The 20,617-nt window shown below is 52.4% G+C and overlaps 1 protein-coding gene across 1 annotated transcript in view; it reads right to left on the reverse strand.

Moving 5' to 3' along the window:
• Positions 1-2,124: 2,124 nt before the first annotated feature.
• The window catches only part of PCCA (propionyl-CoA carboxylase subunit alpha), a 2,575,253-nt gene continuing 2,556,760 nt past the window's right edge, over positions 2,125-20,617 (reverse strand). Inside the window, exon 24 of the mRNA XM_086934374.1 lies at positions 2,125-2,470. Coding sequence (XP_086790500.1) covers positions 2,402-2,470 — 69 coding nt within the window. The 3' untranslated portion in view covers positions 2,125-2,401. The remainder of the gene's footprint in view (positions 2,471-20,617) is intronic.

Consider the following 20,617-nt stretch of genomic DNA (forward strand, 5'->3'; position numbering starts at 1 on the left):
AGTAGTGAGTAGAGAAGTAAGTAGTGAGTAGAGAAGTAAGTAGTGAGTAGAGTAGTGAGTAGAGTAGTGAGGTGAGTAGAGTAGTGAGTAAAGTAGTGAGTGCAGAGTAGTGAGTAGTGAAGTGAGTAGTGAGTGCAGAGTAGTGAGTAGTGAAGTGAGTAGTGAGTGCAGAGTAGTGAGTAGAGTAGTGAGGTGAGTAGTGAGTGCAGAGTAGTGAGTAGAGAAGTGAGTAGTGAGTAGAGTAGTGAGTAGAGTAGTGAGTGCAGAGTAGTGAGTAGCAAGTAGAGTAGCAAGTAGAGTAGTGAGTAGAGTAGTGCGTAGAGTAGTGAGTAGAGTAGTGAGTAGAGTAGTGAGTAGTGAGTGCAGAGTAGTGAGTAGAGTAGTGAGTAGTGAGTGCAGAGTAGTGAGTAGAGTAGTGAGTAGTGCGTAGAGTAGTGAGTAGTGAGTAGAGTAGTGAGTAGAGTAGTGAGTAAAGTAGTGAGTGCAGAGTAATGAGTAGAGAAGTGAGTAGTGAGTAGAGTAGTGAGTAGTGAGTAGAGTAGTGAGTAGAAAGTAGTGAGTAGAGTAGTGAGTAGAGTAGTGAGTAGAGTAGTGAGTAGTGAGCAGAGTAGTGAGCAGAGTAGTGAGTAGTGAGTGCAGAGTAGTGAGTAGTGAGTAGAGTAGTGAGTAGAATAGTGAGTAGAGTAGTGAGTAGAGTAGTGAGTAGTGTAGTGAGTAGAGTAGTGAGTAGAGTAGTGAGTAGAGTAGTGAGTAGAGTAGTGAGTAGAGTAGTGAGTAATGAGTAGAGTAGTGAGTAGTGAGTGCAGAGTAGTGAGTAGAGTAGTGAGTAGAGTATTGAGTAGTGAGTGCAGAGTAGTGAGTAGAGTAGTGAGGTGAGTAGAGTAGAGTAGTGAGTAAAGTAGTGAGTGCAGAGTAGTGAGTAGAGAAGTGAGTGAGTAGTGAGTAGAGTAGTGAGTAGAGTAGTGAGTAGAAAGTAGAGTAGTGAGTAGAGTAGTGAGTGGAGAGTAGTGAGTAGAGTAGTGAGTGCAGAGTAGTGAGTAGTGAGTGCAGAGTAGTGAGTAGTGAGTGTAGAGTAGTGAGTAGTGAGTAATGAGTAGAAAGTAGAGTAGTGAGTAGAGTAGTGAGTGGAGAGTAGTGAGTAGTGAGTAGAGTAGTGAGTAGTGAGTAGAGTAGTGAGTGCAGAGTAGTGAGTAGTGAGTGCAGAGTAGTGAGTAGTGAGTAGTGAGTAGAGTAGTGAGTAGTGAGTAGAGTAGTGAGTAGTGAGTAGAGTAGTGAGTAGAGTAGAGAGTAGAGTAGTGAGTAGAGTAGTGCGTGCAGAGTAGTGAGTAGAGTAGTGAGTGCAGAGTAGTGAGTGCAGAGTAGTGAGTGCAGAGTAGTGAGTAGAGTAGTGAGTAGAGTAGTGAGTAGAGTAGTGAGTAGAGTAGTGAGTGCAGAGTAGTGAGTAGAGTAGTGAGTAGAGTAGTGAGTAGAGTAGTGAGTAGAGTAGTGAGTAGAGTAGTGAGTAGTGAGTGCAGAGTAGGGAGTAGAGTAGTGAGTAGGACATCACAGGCAGCAGCTGTGCAAGCTTCTTACGCTCACAAGGAGACCACAGGCAGCTGAGGTGCAATCTTCTCCCACTCACAAGAACGACATCACAGGCAGCAGCAGTGCAAGCTTCTTACGCTCAAAAGGAGACCACAGGCAGCAGAGGTGCAAGCTTCCCACACTCACAAGAAGGACATCACAGGCAGTAACGGTGCAATATTCTCACACTCACAAGGAGATCACTGGCAGTACACACCACATGAACACACTCCATAACACACAGCAAAAATACATTGGCAATTACAATGCCATTAGCTCAAACTCAAATAAATCCGAGCCCGATTGCATTTCTAATGCTTGTTTGTTACAGTAATTATGCTGCATTTGCAGAGGAGTGAAACTTCTGATATGAAAATGGAGCACTGTGCCATGATTTCACGCTGCTGTACATTTTAAGATGTGTGGGGCAAGGGGGAGCCCTGAATGAATATCAAGTAGTGTTTGAATATCTTCAAAATGGATTAATATAACACAGGTATACAGACAATGATATTTAAGTGCATGTGAGAGTTCAAGAAATAACAGGCTAACATGCAACAATCACTGGTAAAAATTATAAATCTGTAGAGAAATTTATTGTTCATAATTATAAAAGAACAAGTAGACATGTAATCCCATTGAAAGATGCTTGAGAATGGGAAGATTACATAGCAGAAATTTAATCTGAGTGTAACGACATTGATGAGTGAAAAACTATCAATGACTTATCAATAAATACAACTGTATAAAATCTGCTTCCGTTGAGTGTTTAATACTCTTTGCTCCCAAATAACGTATTATTGATCCATTCGATGCTGTCGTTTAACTGAAACCGGTCTTACTCCAGTTGCACAAGTAGATCTCCTTCTCCAACTGTATCGCCAGGTTTGCAGTGTACAGACTTCACCTAATAGATGCAAAATGCTGCTGTTAAATATTTACTTTACAAATTACATAAACACATTACTAAGCAACAGGTGCCTCAGTACTACCGATTGAAGCTCCCAAGCAACTGATTTGTTGTATCTATGTTTATTATTTGATTTTACAACAAAGGTTCAACGAGACATGAGCACCAATCAACAATAAAATTATAATGTGCTGAAAACCAAATATACCCTAGCTTGTTATGATCAAGAAATTTTAAGACCTGTATTTTCAGTTTAATACAGATTGAGCTATGGCCTGTGCCTTGGAATGCAAATGCTACTTACCAGTATGCATCTGTTCTTGGCATGTAGGGCTGCTGACATTCATATCTGTGCATAGATCGCCGCCTAGTGTTGGGTCCGGATGATTGCACATTGTTGTCCTGGAAGAGTCTTCGAAGTATCACGAGATAGGTGGCTCCTCCCCTGGACTACAGTGCGCATGGGCATCGCCTCCATCCCCAGATTGTTTTTAGCCATTGGCAGAGATGGAGTGAAGTATGTGAGTGATGCCCATGCTATGAGCATATGTATATATATATATATATATTGATACTGCAGCTGCTACAGGCGCCGGGGAGGAGGGTGGGCGATATGAATGTCAGCAGCCCTACATGCCAAGAACAGATGCATACTGGTAAGTAGCATTTGCAGTTCGAGGCATGTGGGCTGCTGAATTCATATCTGTGCATAGAATACATAGCAGTCCTCCCATTATTGGCGGCCGCCCGTGCCAGCTGCAGCAGTCTGAAAAAGTGTTTTGAGAACAGCCTGACCAACAGCTGCCTGCTGTTTGGAGTGCATGTCTACACAGTAATGTTTAGTGAAGGTATGTGTGGTAGACCATGTGGCTGCTCTACAAATATCTTCTAAGGGAATGTTACCTAGGAAAGCCATAGAGGCCCCCAACTTTCTGGTGGAGTGGGCTCTTGGTGGAATTGTGAGAGTGCGTTTAGCCTTAGCGTAACAGATCTGAATGCATTTCACGATCCACCTAGCGATCCCAGCTTTGGAGATAGCGTTTCCCTTGTGGTGTGAGGCAAATGCAACGAAAAGTTGCTTGGTCTTACGAAAATCTTTTGTCCTGTCAATGTAGTACATTAAGGCTCTTTTAACGTCAAGGGTGTGGAGCATCCGCTCCGCCAGCGACTCTGGGTTTTGAAAAAACACTGGCAACTCAATTGTCTGGTTCATGTGGAATTGAGATACAACCTTGGGTAAGAATTTAGGGTTAGTGCGGAGTACCACTCTGTTAGCGTGTACTTGGAAGAAAGGTTCTTGGATGGTGAGCGCCTGCAACTCACTAACCCTCCGTAGCGATGTAATTGCTACTAAGAAAGCAACCTTCCAAGTCAGAAACTGAAGCTCACAAGAGTGCAGTGGCTCAAAGGGAGGACCCATCAGCCTTGTAAGAACCACATTGAGGTTCCATTCCGGAGCTGGTGGCGTCCGTGGTGGAATGACCCTTTTGAGTCCTTCCAGAAAAGCCTTGATAGCAGGGACCTTAAAAAGTGATAGGTGTTGCCTATTCTGGAGGTATGCTGCCATTGCAGACAAGTGAATGCGGATGGAAGAATACGCCAAATTGCCTTGGTACAGGTGGAACAGGTAACAAATGATGTTCTGAATGGAAGCATCTAGCGGGTCAATATCGTGGTTTACACAGTAAATGACAAACCGCTTCCATTTAGCCGCATAACAAGCTCTAGTAGTGGGCTTCCTTGCCTCCCGAATGATGTCCATGCAATCGGGGGGAAGATTGAGGTAGCCAAACTCTAGGACTTCAGGAGCCAGATCGCCAGGTTGAGCTGTTGCGGATCTGGGTGCTGAATGTCGCCATGGCTCTGCGTCAGAAGGCTGGGTGTGAGATGAAGCCTTTGATGCGGTACCACGGAGAGTTCCAGAAACGTGGTGTACCATGGTTGGCGAGCCCACGTTGGAGCAACCAGGATGAGAGTCATCGAGTGCTGCCTGAGTTTGCGTGCCACCAGCGGTATCAGAGGTGCTGGGGGAAAAGCGTACGCAAATCTGCCTGACCAGTTCATCCACATCGCATTGCCCTGCGATTGCGGGTGTGGGAACCTGGCGGCGAAGCTTTGGCATTTTGCGTTCTCCTTTGTGGCGAACAGGTCTAACTCTGGATGACCCCACCTTTGGAAGTACGGTTGGAGTACTGATGGATGTATCTCCCACTCGTGCATTTGGTGGCTGTGCCTGCTGAGCAGGTCCGCCATCTGGTTGTCCTTGCCCGGGAGATGCTCCGCCATGAGGAAGATGTTCCTCTGAATGGCCCACTTCCACATGCTCTGAGCCAGAAGAGACAGCTGCGGAGAGTGTGTGCCCCCCTGCTTCTGAATGTAGTACATGGCTGTCATGTTGTCCGTCCGGATCAACACAACCTTGTTGCACAGATGTACTTTGAATGCCTTCAAGGCCATGAAGATTGCCATCAGTTCCAAAACGTTGATGTGCATCTTCCTTTGCTGTAGTGTCCATAGTCCCTGCACTGTGTAGTGGAGTACATGCGCTCCCCATCCCTGGAGAGAAGCGTCCGTTGTCAGGATAATCTGTGGCACAGGCTCCTGGAACGGTCGGCCCTTGCAAAGGTTTTGTGGATTCCACCAATGCAGAGAGTTGTATGCCCGACCGCTCACCAACACTAGGTCTGTCAGTTGCCCATGAGCCTGAGTCCACTGACGTGCTAGGCACTCCTGAAGCGGACGCATATGTAGTCTCGCGTGCGGGACGATGGAGATGCAGGAGGCCATCATGCCTATCAACTGCATGAACACCTTCGCTGGAAGCGAGTGCTGAGGTCTGAATCGTTGGATCAGCGTTTGGATACTGGCGATTCTCACTGAATTTGGCTGCGCAGTGGCTGCCAGAGTGTCTATTGTCGCGCCCAGATACTGCCGTATATGGGCGGGTTGGAGATGGGATTTTGGATAGTTCAGCGAGAATCCCAGATCGTGCAGGAGATGAATTGTGCGGGACACGTGGTCGGCGCACTGCTGTTCTGTCTTTGCCTGAATGAGCCAGTCGTCCAGATAGGGATAGACGTGGACGTTCTGGCGTCGTAGATGCGCCGCCACAGTCGCCAGGCACTTTGTAAAGACCCTCGGCGCTGTGGTGACCCCGAAAGGCAGAACCCTGAACTGGTAGTGCTGGTCTTGAATCGTGAATCTGAGGTACTTCCTGTGGGAAGGATGCAGGGGGATATGAAAGTATGCATCCTTCAGATCCAGCGTAGCCAGGAAGTCCCCCTGTCGAAGCAGGGGGAGGACCTGCTGCAACGTGAGCATATGGAAGTGCTCCGATAGAATGTACCAGTTGAGGGGCCTGAGGTCCAGGATGGGCCTTAGGGATCCGTCCTTTTTGGGGATTAGAAAGTACAGAGAGTAAACTCCTGTTCCCCTTTCTTGCAGTGGGACGAGCTCTATTGCCCCTTTTTGCAGCATGACTTGAACTTCCTGCTGCAACAAGTGCAAGTGCTCGCCGGACATAGGACGGTTTCTTGGAGGTATGTTTGGTGGAGTGGAAGTAAGTTCCAGACAGTAACCGTACTGGATAAGAGACTTGACCCACCTGTCCGTGGTGATGGATTTCCACGCGGGCAGGAACTGCTGGAGTCTCCCCCCGACCGGTGTTATGTGGTCGGGGGGCAGTGACAAGGCGTCACTGTTTGTTGGCGGTGGAGGACCTGGAGCTGTTGTTTCCACGTCCCCTGCCTTTGACGTTGTTGCCCCTGTAACCACCTCTACCCTTGTTGGTGTATGAGGTTTGGGTGTTGCTCTTGTAGTACTGTGTGGATTGTGATGCCTGACCCCTTGAGGTGCCTCTGTTATTGGAGCGGCGAAAGGAACCACCCCGAAACTGCTGAGACTGGAGGGCCCCCATAGACTTAGCAGTGTCCGTGTCTTTCTTAATTTTTTCAAGTGTCGCATCCACCTCGGGGCCAAACAGGTGGTCAGGATTAACTGTTTGGTTCAAGATGGTTGTCTGTATATCTGGTTTGAAGCCTGATATTGTAAGCCATGCATGTCTCCTCAGCAACACGCTAGTGTTGATCGCCCTGGAGGCGGTATCAGCCACGTCCAGCGCACATTTGATGGAAGCGTTGGTGATCAGCTTCCCCTCCTGAATCAACATTTCACCTGCCTCCTTGTACTGATCAGGTAAGTGCTGCAGAAGTGTTTTTAGGGTGTCGTAATGTGCCCTATCGTAGCGTGCAAGTAGGGCCTGCGTGTTTGAAATGCGCCAAATATTAGCTGCCTGCGCAGCAATTCGTTTCCCTGAGGCTTCAAATATTTTTGACTCTTTGTCTGAGGGAGGAGCGTCACCCGTGGTCTGCGAGTTCGCCCGCTTACGTGCGTTGGATACAACCAAAGAATCCAGTGGCAAGTGTCCCTTGATGTACGTTGGATCCGAGGGCGCTGCCTTGTATTTTTTATCAAAACGAGGATTGATGACTCGCGCCCGAGTGGGCTCCTTGAAAACCTCTGGCGCGTGCTTCAGCACTCCCTTGAGCATAGGCAATGTCTTGACTGACTTTTCAGCCACTGAGAAAGTGTCAAACAGAAAATCGACATCCACAGGATCTGAATGCAGGTCGACATCATGATTAGCTGCAGCTCTCTCAATCAGAGCGTTGAAGCCTGCAGAGTCCTCTGTTGGAGAAGTCTTTGCTGCAAAAAGCTGCGGTTCATGACCCGACTGAGGGTCCTCAGGGTCGCCTCCGGCAGACCAAGGTTCATGTACCTCCTCTGGATCCGAGTATGCTGGATAATTGTACTCGTCCTCTTCATCTCCGTCACCTTCCCCAGCGTTTGAATGCGTCGGTAAAAGTTCCAAATTATGTGGAGATGCAGGCTCTATAGGGGCAGAAGTACCAGCAGAGTCCTTTTTGTTTTTGAGTGGGATACGATAATGCTCCAACACCGGCTCCGTGGTGATCTTCCGTTTGAGGAGAGAGAGCTTCCCGGTGTTGGCGTCGATGATAACCTCTCGACGCTCCTCATCTGCGAGTGGCTGGAGCCGAGGCTTCGGCACCCCCAAGGACGCCTTGGGCGTCGACACCACCTTCAAAGGCATACTTCGGAGCGAAAGCCTTCGGCGTCGTCTTTGGCGGCAGCGTGTAGCGGATAGGCGTCTGCGCTTTTGCCGGCTTTGGTGTAGGCTTCGGCACCACATCCTTCGGTTCGGGAGCCATAGCGTCCTTCCGAATCCGCTGCAGGGACTCCACGACCTTTTTTGTTAAGGCCGGGGAGGGCTGGACCGGCTCGAGCGATTTCCCCGAGTCCGGAGTCGGGTCGGCGAAAGGCACGGTCTTCGGAGCCGACACATCACCATCCTTGGCCTTGACGGCCAGAGTAGGCGCAGCCAGAGCTTCGGCGTCGTCCTGACGCTTCTTCGGAGCCTTTTTCGGGTCATCGACCTCGACCACCTTCGGCGCCGACGCGGCCGCGTCGGTCGTCTTCGCCTTCGGCTTCGACACCGGGGTCTTCGGGTCGGCCATCTTGGCGTGGCTCTTGCTGTCGGCCATTTTGAATTTCTTTGACTTCGAGGCCTCTGGAGCCTTCTGTCCCACCAGAGCGACTTTCACTTTCGCTTTCGAAACCGTTGGTGTGGACCCCGATGGCTTCACTTTTGTTTTCTTCAACGGGAGTGGCACATCAGAAATGTCCGTGGCCGGGCCCGGAGGCGAGGCCGTGGGACGATTAACGAGGTCTTGGGTAAGGCCCGAAGGCGATCCCTCGACCTGGGCCGTATAATGGGGGTTGACCCCTGAGTCAGTTTGAGGATGCTCCTCCTCTGAGCTATCCTCCACGGTGGCAATGGCCCCATCGTCGTCCCCTACCTCACCGACGACTTCATCAAACTCCTCGTCTCCCGCGTCGTAGTTTTCTTCCTCCGACGCCGGGCTAGAGTCCGAAACTTGAAAGACATTGTCGTCTCCAACGTCTTCTTCGAAGATGTTGTCTGGCGGGGGCGCTGATAACTGGGCCTGGAGTCTAGCGGCCCGACGAAGCTTGAGAGTCTTCTTACACCGGAACTTTGAGCAGGCCATACACCTGGCCTCATCATGGTCCGGCGACAGACATTTGTTGCACACTGGGTGCACGTCGAGGTGCGAATACTTTGAGGTGCACACCGGGCACCTCTTAAACGGGGTTCGTTCCATGTCTGGAGCGTCGTGTAGGCCCGTCCGCGCCGACAGCACGCGGAAGGGCAGCAAGAGTTCGGAGCTGAAGAACAGTCAAACCCGAACGAAAAACGATACCGACGCCAAGCCTAAAGACCTTTTGGTCTCAAGTTAGGAAAGTTAAACAACTATCGATTCCGACAGAGGGAACCGAAACACATCCGAACCCAATGGCGGAAAAAAACAATCTGGGGATGGAGGCGATGCCCATGCGCACTGTAGTCCAGGGGAGGAGCCACCTATCTCGTGATACTTCGAAGACTCTTCCAGGACAACAATGTGCAATCATCCGGACCCAACACTAGGCGGCGATCTATGCACAGATATGAATTCAGCAGCCCACATGCCTCGAACGTGTCTTTTTCGAGTTGGAGAAAAAAGATGGGAGTGGAAGTCAATTAGGGTAGCTAGAGAGAATGGATACAGAATTGTGTCCTCACTAGATAGACATAGCTAAATGTGTTATGAACAAGTCCGGTCTTTTGGGCATGACAAAAAAGATTCGCAGGAAGAAGATGAACATGAAAGGTAATAATAAACATTGTTTGTCTGACTGAATCACGGTCTTGTGGTATTTACAAGGCCTGTTAATACATTAGTTCAAAGATGAGTTTGGGCAAAGGGTTTTGTGGCTGAGCTGGTATACCGAAAGGACTGTGTACAGAGTCACAGCTGTACTTTTGCAGCTATGTTTTCAAGCATTCATTCATTCAGTTGTCCTCCAGTTAAACTCTACGTTTTATTAAACATTATTTTTTCATAGTTAAAGGAAATATGGGTGAGGGATGGCTAGGGGTTGAGTGAAGTGATCAGATGAAGATGTTTCGAGGTGTATCCTTTTTCTGAGCGGGTTACGATCCAATCCTTGCAATCAACAGCCTTACCCCACTGAGGTTACTAGTTTCTGTGGTTGCTACAATTGTTAAATGTGGGTGTCATCAGAGGATGAGTGGAACATTTAGTGATGAGCTTTGATATAAAGAAAATCCTTTTCTTGGGATGTAGAGTGAAGAAAAAAAGTTACTTACCTGCAACTGTTGTTCTCTAGTGATGGTATCTTTCATAGATTCAAATGCTTGAATGATTTACCATCTTCGAAGTGGGAGTCCCTCTGTAACTTTACAGAGGGAATACAAGGCACTGCCTGCATGCAAGGCCACAGAACAGGGTCTCTTAGCAGATCCACTTTACTGGAAAATGCGGGAGTGCAGTCAGACTCACCCCTCCCAGGGGTCATCACTATTCAGATTTCTAGCATGAGAGTGTAAAGTATAAGTAGATGAATGGGTATAAGGTGAGCCTCTTTTTTTTTTTAAATCATTTTTATTGTTTTCAAACAAAAGGGACATTGCGGCAAAAGAATAATACACACATCCGGGGAGTACCCCCGTACATTCAAACACCACCCCGCCCTCATATAGGGTGATGAAAGCCATGCGAGGCGATGTGTCCATGTGGGCGGGTGTGAATTGGGCGCGAACCGCCCAAGTCCCAGGGAACCCCAACAGCCCCAACCCTCCCCCTCCACTCCCCAAACCCCCCCTTCGATGTGGACATTTGCATTGGAACTATAGGTTGGTGCCTCGGTCCAGCGTTCACGGGGCAGGGGCGCCCAAAGCGTTCCGGAACTCATCAGGTAGCCTTAGGACTCTGAGGTATTTTTGGCATGTTGAGTTCATTGAATTCGCCGGCCAGTAGGTCTACCAGAGGTTGCCAACTTTCAAGGAAGGAGTCCTGTGTCTGCGTCAAAGAGCCCTGTATCCTTTCCATCCCCATCGTGTACCAGAGTTTATGGAGCCACCCCGTGTGTGTGGGTGCCCGCTTGGTGCCCCATAGAGACAGAATGTGGTGTATTGCCGCCCCTAGCGCTAAGCCCATCTGTTTGCCCCTTGGTGATTTGAGTGGGAAGGTTATTTTGTTGGGTAGGCCGAGCAGTATGCCGGAAAGCGAGGTATTTCAGTGTCGAAATGGTGATCTACGTCCCTGAGAACCTGGTCCCCGAAGCTCTGAACCTCTACCCAGTCCCATAATATGTGTGTCATTGTGCCTGGTTGGCCGCACCCCCTCCAGCACAGGGGGTCTCGGTGTGGGTTGCTTTGGTGCAGTCTTGCGGGCGTCAAGTGCCAGTAGTGCGCAATCTTAACCGCCGCTTCTTTGCTAGCTCCATTCTTGGCTGTGTGATGTGCCCTATAGTATATGTCGTGCCATTCTTTATCTGTGAGGGATCTGCCCAACTCCTTTTCCCACCTTCTCTGGCCTGCGGATCTTGCCGAGGGAGGGCGAGGGGGGCAAAGCATTGCGTACAGTTCCGATATCACCTGCTTATCTGATTTCTTGACATGGAGCCATTTCTCAAAGGGGGTAAGGCGTCTGCTGGTCTGCGGCAGCATGTCCTTCCCCAGGAGCCAGTGACGGACTTGGAAATATTCAAAGTGCGGGATTTGGGGGAGAGCCTAAGCGTCCTGTAAGTTCTGCCGTGTCATAAAGCCGTTGATATCAAAGAGATGTCCGGCTGATCTGCAATCAGATTGCCGCCACTGATGGAAGGATCCTGGCACCGTGCCCGGTGCGAAGGCCGGGTTATCGAATAGGGGCGTCAGAGGTGAGGGATATGTGGTAAGACCTCTGGCCACCGCCACTTTGTCCCACACCTGCAAGGTAGCCCGAGTGATAGGCGATCTCTTCATGTACACGGCCTGTCTTGACATCTGAGGAAGGGGATCCGCCACAGCGGCATCTGAGCCATTGCACGATTCTGAAAGAGCCATCTCTTCTCGGATTCCGGGCGGTTCCATTCTAAAAGGTATCTGAGCTGCGTCCCTCGGCCGTAGCACGGCGAGCCAGTTCCCTGTGCAAGCGCGGCCGTTTGCCTGCCCAGACGAAGTGCCTGATGGCATCCTGGACTTTTGTGAGCATTCCGAGTGGGGGGTTGACCGGCAGGGTCTGGAACAGATAAAGCACCTTTGGCAGCAAGGACATTTTAATTGCCGCCACCCGCCCCAACCAGGAGAGAGAGTGCTGCCGCCACCTCGTGAGATCACCCGTCAACTGGCTAAAAAGGGTTGTATAATTCTGCTCTACCGTTTGGGCCGTGGACGGCGTCAGAGATATGCCCAAGTAAGGCACCGACATACTGTAGGAAAGCCCCCCTAGGCCTCGGGGAAGCGGGCTGGACGTGCGTGTATTGCGACCCAACGGGAGGAGCAGCGACTTCCCAACGTTCATTTTGAACCCCAATACTGTCCCAAACCACTCCATCTCCGCAAGAAAGGCCAGGACCGAGTTAACCGGATCCTGCAGGGCTGCGAGAATATCATCCACCTAGAGGCTTATGGTCTGCGCTTCGCCCCCAAACCTGACGCCGGTGATCGCCGGGTTGTCCCTGACTTTTTGTACGAATGGCTCTACATAGAGCGCAAAAAGCAGCGGTGAGAGGAGGCAACCCTGTATTGTCCCCCTCCGAATGGTAAATGGTTGGGAACAAACCCCATTGACTCTGATGGTCACCTGCGGGGCAGAAAAACAACCGGCCACCCAAGCTCGGAAGCGGTCGCCTATGCCAAAGCGTGCCAAGATGGCGTCCAAATATCCCCAGTCGACCCGGTCAAACGCTTTCTCTGCGCCCACTGACAGCAGGGCCTCGTCTGAGTCGTTGAAGTGGGCTTTGTCTATAACATGCAATAAGCGTTTTGTGTTGTCCGCGCATTACTGGGCGGGGATAAAACCCGCCTGGTCTGGTTCGATGATGCCAGGGAGGCATGGGCCCAGTCTCGCGGCCAGGATGCCGGTAAAGAGCTTTAGGTCTAGGTTGAGCAGTGATATGGGTCAATAGGCCCCGCATGTAGTAGGGTCCTTCCCCGGTTTCGGCAACACTATAATATCCGCTTCCAGCATGTCACAGGGGATGGAGTCGTGGCCCTCAAACGAGTTAAACAGGCGGGCAAGGACCGGAGCAATCAGGGGGCAAAATGCTTTGTAAAAACCTGCCGAAAGGCAGTCTGGTCCCCGAACTTTAAGCAGCTTGAGGCGTGCTATCGCGGAGATAACTTCCTCCGGTCTTATCGGTGTCTCTAGGGAGTTCGCGTTTGCTTCGTTAAGGGCCGTGACAGCCGCCGTGGCAAGATAGGATTCAACAGTTGCATATAAGCACTGCAAAGGCATGCAGATGCAAGTTCCTTTCTTTCTGTGCCTTCAGATGAGGATTCAGAACTTATTGAACAAGTTACTTACCTTCGGTAACGATATATCTGTAAGAAACATTAGTTAGTATTAGATTCCTTACCTTAGAATATCCCCAGGCGTCAGTCTGGATCCGGAAACTTTTGCGTAGCAGTACCCCTGCGCGTCGGTAGGCGTCGTCTGCAGGCGTCCCCTGCGGCTCCGCGTCCGTCGTTGGCGTTGTGCGCCGTGATGACGTCGCTGGAGTATATAGACGCCGCCTCCGCGCGCTGACGTCAGTTCTTTGCACACAGCTTTTCGGCGCCAGAACACGCAGAGCCATGTGAGAACCAACACTGGTGCCATTGAAATAGGGCCCTGAAAGGGATGTCCTTAACCCTAGGTATCAGTTCGCAGAACAGGGAGGATGGGTGGGTCGGTAAGGAATCTAATACTAACTAATGTTTCTTACAAATATATCGTTACCGAAGGTAAGTAACTTGTTCATCTGAAAGAAACACGTTAGTATTAGATTCCTTACCTTAGAATAGATACCCCAGCAATACCAACCCCGGTGGTGGGTCTGCGAACCAATACATTCCTACACCAGAAAGTCCTGGAGGACAGAACGGCCAAAGAAGCCATCCCTCCGGGCTTGACTGTCCAGGCAGTAGTGCCTCGCAAAGGTGTGCAGCGAGGCGCACGTAGCCGCCTGGCAAATGACCTGCAAGGGGACTCCCCGGCCCAGGGCAGTAGTAGCCGCCGTGGCCCGAGTGGAATGGGCCCTCAGCCCAACAGGAGGCTCCTTCCGAGCAAAAGAGTAGCACGCTTTGATGCACACAACGACCCACCGAGAGATGGTCCGTTTATGTACCGCCCGTCCCTTCTTCGCACCCACGTAGCCAACAAACAGTTGGTCATCCACCCGGAACTGGCGTGTGCGATCCATGTAAAATGAAAGCGCACGTTTTGGGTCCAGACGATGAAGCCGCTCTTCATCCTTTGAAGGATGCGGAGGCGGGAAGAAGGAAGGGAGGGTGATGGACTGCCCGATGTGAAAAGCAGAGACAACTTTGGGCAGGAAAGAAGGTCTAGTTCTCAGAACCACCTTATCTGGATGAATGGACAAGAAAGGAGGTTTGACAGAAGAGCCTGGAGCTCACTCACTCTCCTGGCAGAGGTGATGGCAACCAGGAAGGCCGTCTTAAGGTCAGGAGACGGAGAGGACAGGAATGAAGTGGCTCAAAGGGAGCACACATCAAGAACGTGACAACCAGGTTCAAGTCCCACTGAGGCATCACAAACGGAACAGGTGGATACATGTGAGTGATGCCTTTCAAGAATCTTGTTACAATGGGGGACTTGAACAAAGAAGGCTGATCAGGTAGCCTTAGAAAGGCTGAAAGGGCAGAAAGGTAGCCCTTGATAGTGCCCAGAGCAGAGCCCTGCTGGGCAAGAGTAAGAAGGAAGAGAAGAACCTCAGAAAGAGGGGCAGAGAGAGGATCCACAGCCTTTGCTGTGCACCATGCCACAAACTTGTTCCACCGACAGGCGTATACCGATTTCGTGGAGGAACGCCTGGCTGCCAGAATTACATCACAAACTTCAGGAGGCAAGTCAAATGGCCTCAACTGCCGCCGCTCAATCTCCACGCATGGAGGTGGAGGCTGGACAGGTTCGGGCGGAGGACCGTCCCCTGCTGCTGCGACAGTAGGTCCTCCTGAAGGGGCAGGCGGATCGGGGGACCGACTGACATGCTGAGTAGCTCGGGATACCAGTACCTTCGAGCCCAGTCCGGAGCCACTAGGATGACTTGGGCCCGGTCGCGCCTGATCTTCTTCAGCACTCTGGGCAGAAGTGGTATAGGCGGAAAGGCGTATAACAGACCGCAACTCCACTCACGCCGAAAGACGTCGCCGTGCGAGTGCCGTCTTGGAAACTCCAATGCGCAGAACTGATGACATTGCGCATTCTCTTCGGTGGCGAATAGATCTAACCAAGGCTCTCCCCTTTGCCGAAAGAGGCCTTGCGCCACGTCCGAGTTCAGACGCCATTCGTGATCCATCGAGCACCGACGGCTGAGTTCGTCCGCCCTGGCGTTCAGAGAACCTGCCAGGTGTTGAACCGTCAGAGTCACGCCCTGACGTTCCAGCCGTTGCCAGAGGCGCAGAGCCTCCTGGCAGAGGGTCCACGACCCCACCCCGCCCTGTTTGTTGCAGTACCACATGGCGGTGGTGTTGTCCGTGAACACCTGCACTACACTCCCGTTGACAAAGGGGAGGAACGCTTTCAGTGCCAAACGAATCGCCCGCAGCTCCAGCAGGTTTATATGGAGCCGGGACTCCGCCGGAGACCAAATGGCTCTGATCTCTGCCTCTCCCAAGTGGCCTCCCCAGCCCTGGAGGGACGCGTCTGTCACAACAACGTGCTCCCGTTGGGGAAGGGAGAGGGATCTGCCTCTGACCCAATCGCGGTCCGTAAGCCACCACTGCAGTTGTCTCGCAGTGCCCTCCGAGATCAAGACATGGTCGGACAGGTTGCCCTGATGCTGGGCCCACTGAAACTTCAGGTCCCACTGCAGAGCCCGCATCCGCCACCTGGCGTGATGCACCAGAAGGATGCAGGAAGCCATCAGCCCCAGCAGCCGCAGCATCAACCTGACCGAAACCCGGGATAACGGCTGGAAGATGGGAATCAAAGCCTGTATATCCTGGATTCGCCGTTCCGGAGGATAGACCCGAAACTGCGCCGAGTCGAGAACCGCTCCGATGAAAAGGAGCTTTTGAGAGGGGCACAGGTGTGATTTCGGCACATTGATGGAGAACCCCAGCTGGTGCAGGAGATCTGCCGTCATCTGAAGGTGGCCGACGACTGTCTGGGGCGAGCCCGCCTTCAACAACCTGTCGTCCAGATAGGGGAAGACTGAGACCCCCAATCTGCGCAGATGAGCTGCGACCACCGCCATCACTTTGGTGAACACCCGTGGGGCGCTTGTAAGGCCGAAGGGGAGCACGATAAACTGAAAATGCTCGAGGCCTACTGTGAACCGCAGGTAACGCCGGTGGGCCGGCAGGACGGGGATGTGAAAGTACGCATCCTGCAAGTCCAACGCTACCATCCAGTCTTGTGGGTCTAGAGCAGCCAAGACCTGAGCTAAAGTCAACATCTTGAACTTCTCCTTCTGGAGGAAGCCGTTGACGTTCCTTAGATCCAAGATAGGACGTAGGCCCCCTTTGTCCTTCTTGGGTACCAGAAAGTAGTGGGAATAGCAACCACGACCTACTTCTGGCCCAGGAACGCGCTCGGAGGCCCCCTTGGCCAAGAGGGCCGTAACTTCCTCTTTCAGAAGTGCCAAGTGGTCCCCCGACACACTGTGGTTCTGCGGTGGCATGGCTTGAGGTGTTGTCTCGAAGGGGAGGGAGTAGCCCCTTCGGACGAGCTGCAGCACCCACCTGTCCGATGTTATTGTGCGCCAGTGGGAGAGGTGATGGCGAACCCTGCCTCCCACCGGTGTCACATGGGCCTGAAAGCTCGGACTAGGAGGATTTAGTGGCAGATGCTGCGGGGGGAGGTGTGGCCTGACCTCGCCGCTGTCCCCGCCTGCCACCACGGCGGTTTCCACGGCCGCCACCGCGTTGATAATTCTGTTGCGGCGCATGGCTGGCAGCACGTGTGGGACCGCCCCTTCCTTGGCCACGAAAGGAGCGAAACTAACCCGTTTGCATTGCGCTGGGTCGAGAGACCTAAGGACTTGGCCGTGACCCTGGAGTCCTTGAAGCGCTCCAGCGCGTGGTCCGCTTTGTCGCCGAACAGGCGACTGCCATCAAACGGCATGTCCATCAAAGCATTCTGGACATCAGCCGAGAAGTTGGCGGATCTCAGCCAGGCGTGGCGACGAATCGCCACCGTCGTGGACATCGCTCTGCCCAGCGAGTCGGTCGTATCAAGACCACACCTGATGGAATATCTTGCTGCATCTCGGCCTTCAATCATGGCTTTGCCGAGCTTGGCCCGTATCTCCGCGGGGCATTCAGGTAGCAGTTCCGCGACCGTGTCCCACAGAGAGTGGGTGTAACGGCCCAAGAGGCACGCGGTGTTACAAGACCGCAGTCCCAGACTCAGGGACGAAAAGACCTTCTTGCCATACTGGTCGTACCTCTTCGATTCCCTGTCGGGCGGGGCCGACGGGAATGCGGTCTGGGAGGTGGAGGCCTGGATCACCAGACTCTCAGGGGTGGGGTGGGTGGACAGAAACTTGGGGTCGTCCGCACACGGACGGTGGCGTCTGGCCACGTTCCTATCAACAGGCGAACCTGAAGCGGGCCTGGACCACGTGCCCAAAAGAACGTCCGTTAAGGCCTCGTTAAACGGCAGCAGTGGCTCCTGTGGGCATGACTGCGGTTTGAGGACCTCGGTGGGGATGTTAGTCCTCACGGCCGCGACGGGGAGCTCAAGGTGTAAGGCCTTGGCAGCCCTCATCAACACCACTGAATAGGCAGCCCCCTCCTCCGTAGCCACGGTAGGAGGCGAGACAAAACCAGGGTTGGGGGAGTCATCCAGACCACTGGCGTCACCCAAGTCACCTGTCCAGTCCATGTCATACTGACACTCGCGTGTCAGAGGGTCCTCGGACCCCTCCCACCCCTCTCCATATTCTACATCCTCACCATACTCTGAGTCAACGATGTAGACCGGCTCCTCGGGGTTCACAGGCCCCATCGGCGTCGAGCCCGGCGTCGATCGACGCCGGTCCGACTCCGCGTCCGGATTCGGAGAGGGAATGGGGACGGCGCCGCCCGGAGCCGGCGCCGGGGCCCCATCGCCGGCCGGCGCCGCGCAGGGGCGGCGCCACGTGTTGCCCCAATGGAATCGGCGCCGGAGAGGCCGGTTGACCAGCCGGCGTCGACCCCGAGGGCCTCTGCGGCGCCGGGATCGGAGCCGTCGGCGGCGCTGGAGCACCCGACGGCGTCGAGGTAGGGTCACCCGAGCCGCTAGGGCCCCCAGACGGGTTCACAGGGCCCGAAGGCGCCGCGGAACCCGCCGGAGAAGAAAGAGCCCTCATGGCCACGAGGAACGCCTCAATATCCTCGGGGGACGTGCCTTGCCCAGGGACCGCAGGGTATGGGGCAGGCCGCGTCGGCGACTCACGCGGAGCCGCGGGGGTCACCCGAACCCCCGGCCGTCTCGTGCGAGCGTGGGGGGGAGTCGGGGGTACGATGACGACGCCCAGACTTTTTGTGTTTCCTACCTGAGGAACCAGAAGAATGGTGACGATTCCCGGAGCGTCCGTGACGGCTCCGCGACCGCTCCCTCGATCGCTCCCTCGACCTCCGGCCAGACCGGGACCGCTCTCGACGCGGGGCCGACACCCGGAGCTCGAGCAGCTTGCGGGACCGCTCCCGCCTAGCTTTATTAGTCAAGGCCCGGCAGTCGACGCAGGCGTCCACGTCGTGGTCGGGGCCCAGACACCGGAGGCAGAGTCGGTGATGATCCGTGACCGACATCGTCCGTTCACAGTCGTCACAATTCTTAAAACCGGGCATCCTACCGGCACCGTAAAAGATTCAAAGATCAAAAAAAATCAAAAAAACTTGGTCAAAAGACCGGAGTACTGCTCTTCGGATCTGCGCTAACTGGCGCAGAAAAAAGAAGAACTGACGTCAGCGCGCGGAGGCGGCGTCTATATACTCCAGCGACGTCATCACGGCGCACGACGCCAACGACGGACGCGGAGCCGCAGGGGACGCCTGCAGACGACGCCTACCGACGCGCAGGGGTACTGCTACGCAAAAGTTTCCGGATCCAGACTGACGCCTGGGGATATTCTAAGGTAAGGAATCTAATACTAACGTGTTTCTTTCAGATACTCTTGTCATTACCAAGTAATTTTTCTCCGAATTCTTTTTTACCAGGGTGCAAGGGACAATATTTCACTTTCCAAAATGGCAGGGTTTAAAAGTTGTATGGACTGTCGCAAACAACTGTTTGTGACACATCTCTATGAGGTGTGCCTGTAGCGCCTGGGGGCGGAGTACAACTCCAGGGCTTGCAACTGTGCCCAGATAAACCCAAAGGCTATATGGGACAGTGAGGCAAAACTCTACGTCACACCAAGCAGCTGAAGATTTTGCACCGTGACCTATGTTGAAAGGAGGGTCTCATTTCTGTGGCAGGTCCTCGTTGAGGTCGAAGTCCTCAGGTTAGTCTAAAGAGGACCATAAGACACCAAAGATGGAATTAACCCTTTTCTGACACTCAAACTCCAGAGATGACAAAAGGGCACAACGTGCCTCCGGGTCTCAGTCCTGAACTTCAAAGATGTCAATTTAGAGTGTGGTCCTGATGTAACTCGAATTTAAGAAGTTTGTCAATGATACGGCAGCAAATAAATACACAGTGCATATTTGCCATGCTTTTAGCTCCCTCTGGCAGGTCTTTGGGCTACAGGGATCTGCATAGGCATCCAATGTGGGTTCTCCCAGCGGGTTCACCACTGGTATAGGTCTTATATCCACTGTATCCCGGAGACTGGATGGTAGCATTGGACCTGTAGGATGCGTTTTTCCATATTCCGAACCTGCAAGCCCACAAGCATTACCTGAGGTTCACAGTGGGCCAGAAGCATTCCAAATTTGTGGAGCTCCTTTTTGGCCTACCAGTGCCCCTCAGGTGTTCCCAAAAGTGATGGTGGTGGTTACAGCACATCTTCGGAGGTTGGGCGTAACAGTTTTTTCCTATCTCGATGGCTGTTGAAGGCAGACGCACCCCAGGCTGTCGTAGACCAACTCTAGACGATGGCAAACCTCCTAATATTGTCGGGGTCTACTATCAACATCATACTGGACTCCTTTACAGATGCTCCTATGCATCAGAGCCATCCTGGATACGGGTACAATTTCATGCCTTCTCCCCCACCCAGAGCACAGTCCAGGAAGTTCAGGCTATGATCACGATGTTTTAGTTTCTGTCTTGGATCTCAGTGAGGATGGCTTGGAAGCTGCTGGGACTCTTGGCCTCTTTTTTCTTGTTACTCCAACAATTCAGACGGCACATGAAGCTCTGCAGTGGGATCTAAAATTCCAGTGGGCACAGCACCAGGGGAACTTATCGGATTACATCCACGTTTCAGAGGAGACAAAATATCTGCAGTGGTGGCTGCTAGACCATGAATGGCCAGTGGCAGACCGCTCTCTTCTTACCGCACCCAGAGCTAATGGTGGTCAGGGATCAACCACTACTGGGATGAAGAGGCCATCTGGAAAATGTGGAGATCAAAAGATTATTTTCTTTGGCTAAACCGAGCCTCCACGGCAATATACTGGAGATGTGTGGTCTGCTTGCATTGAGGGCTTTTCTACCATCCATCAAAAGAGAGGCTGCTACAGGTTCACAAGGACAACTCTACTGCTAGGTGGTGCTGCAATAAGCAGGGGGAGTGGCTCTTGGATCCTGTGCCAGGAGGCTTTGCGCCTTTGAAAGTGTCTGACAAGCCACAGCATGTCACTGCCGTGAAAGACTGGTGGGATCGTTTAACACCAGGACGAATGAACTCAGTCATCAATACCAAGCGGATCATGAAGGGAATTTATAACTGGAGATGGTGAAGGGTGTTTTCTACCAATGGGGAGACCACTGGCTCAATCTTTTTGAAACCTGTGTTGTAATGGCTGTTCCCCCCAAGGACTTCTGTTATTCACTGGTAAATGCTATTTGTTGGCTTTTTCAGCTTTATGGAGGTTTACAGATCAGCCTTTTTTGTTTAAAC

Source organism: Lissotriton vulgaris, chromosome 8 (assembly GCF_964263255.1).
Source record: "Lissotriton vulgaris chromosome 8, aLisVul1.2, whole genome shotgun sequence".
Lineage (NCBI taxonomy): Eukaryota > Metazoa > Chordata > Amphibia > Caudata > Salamandridae > Lissotriton > Lissotriton vulgaris.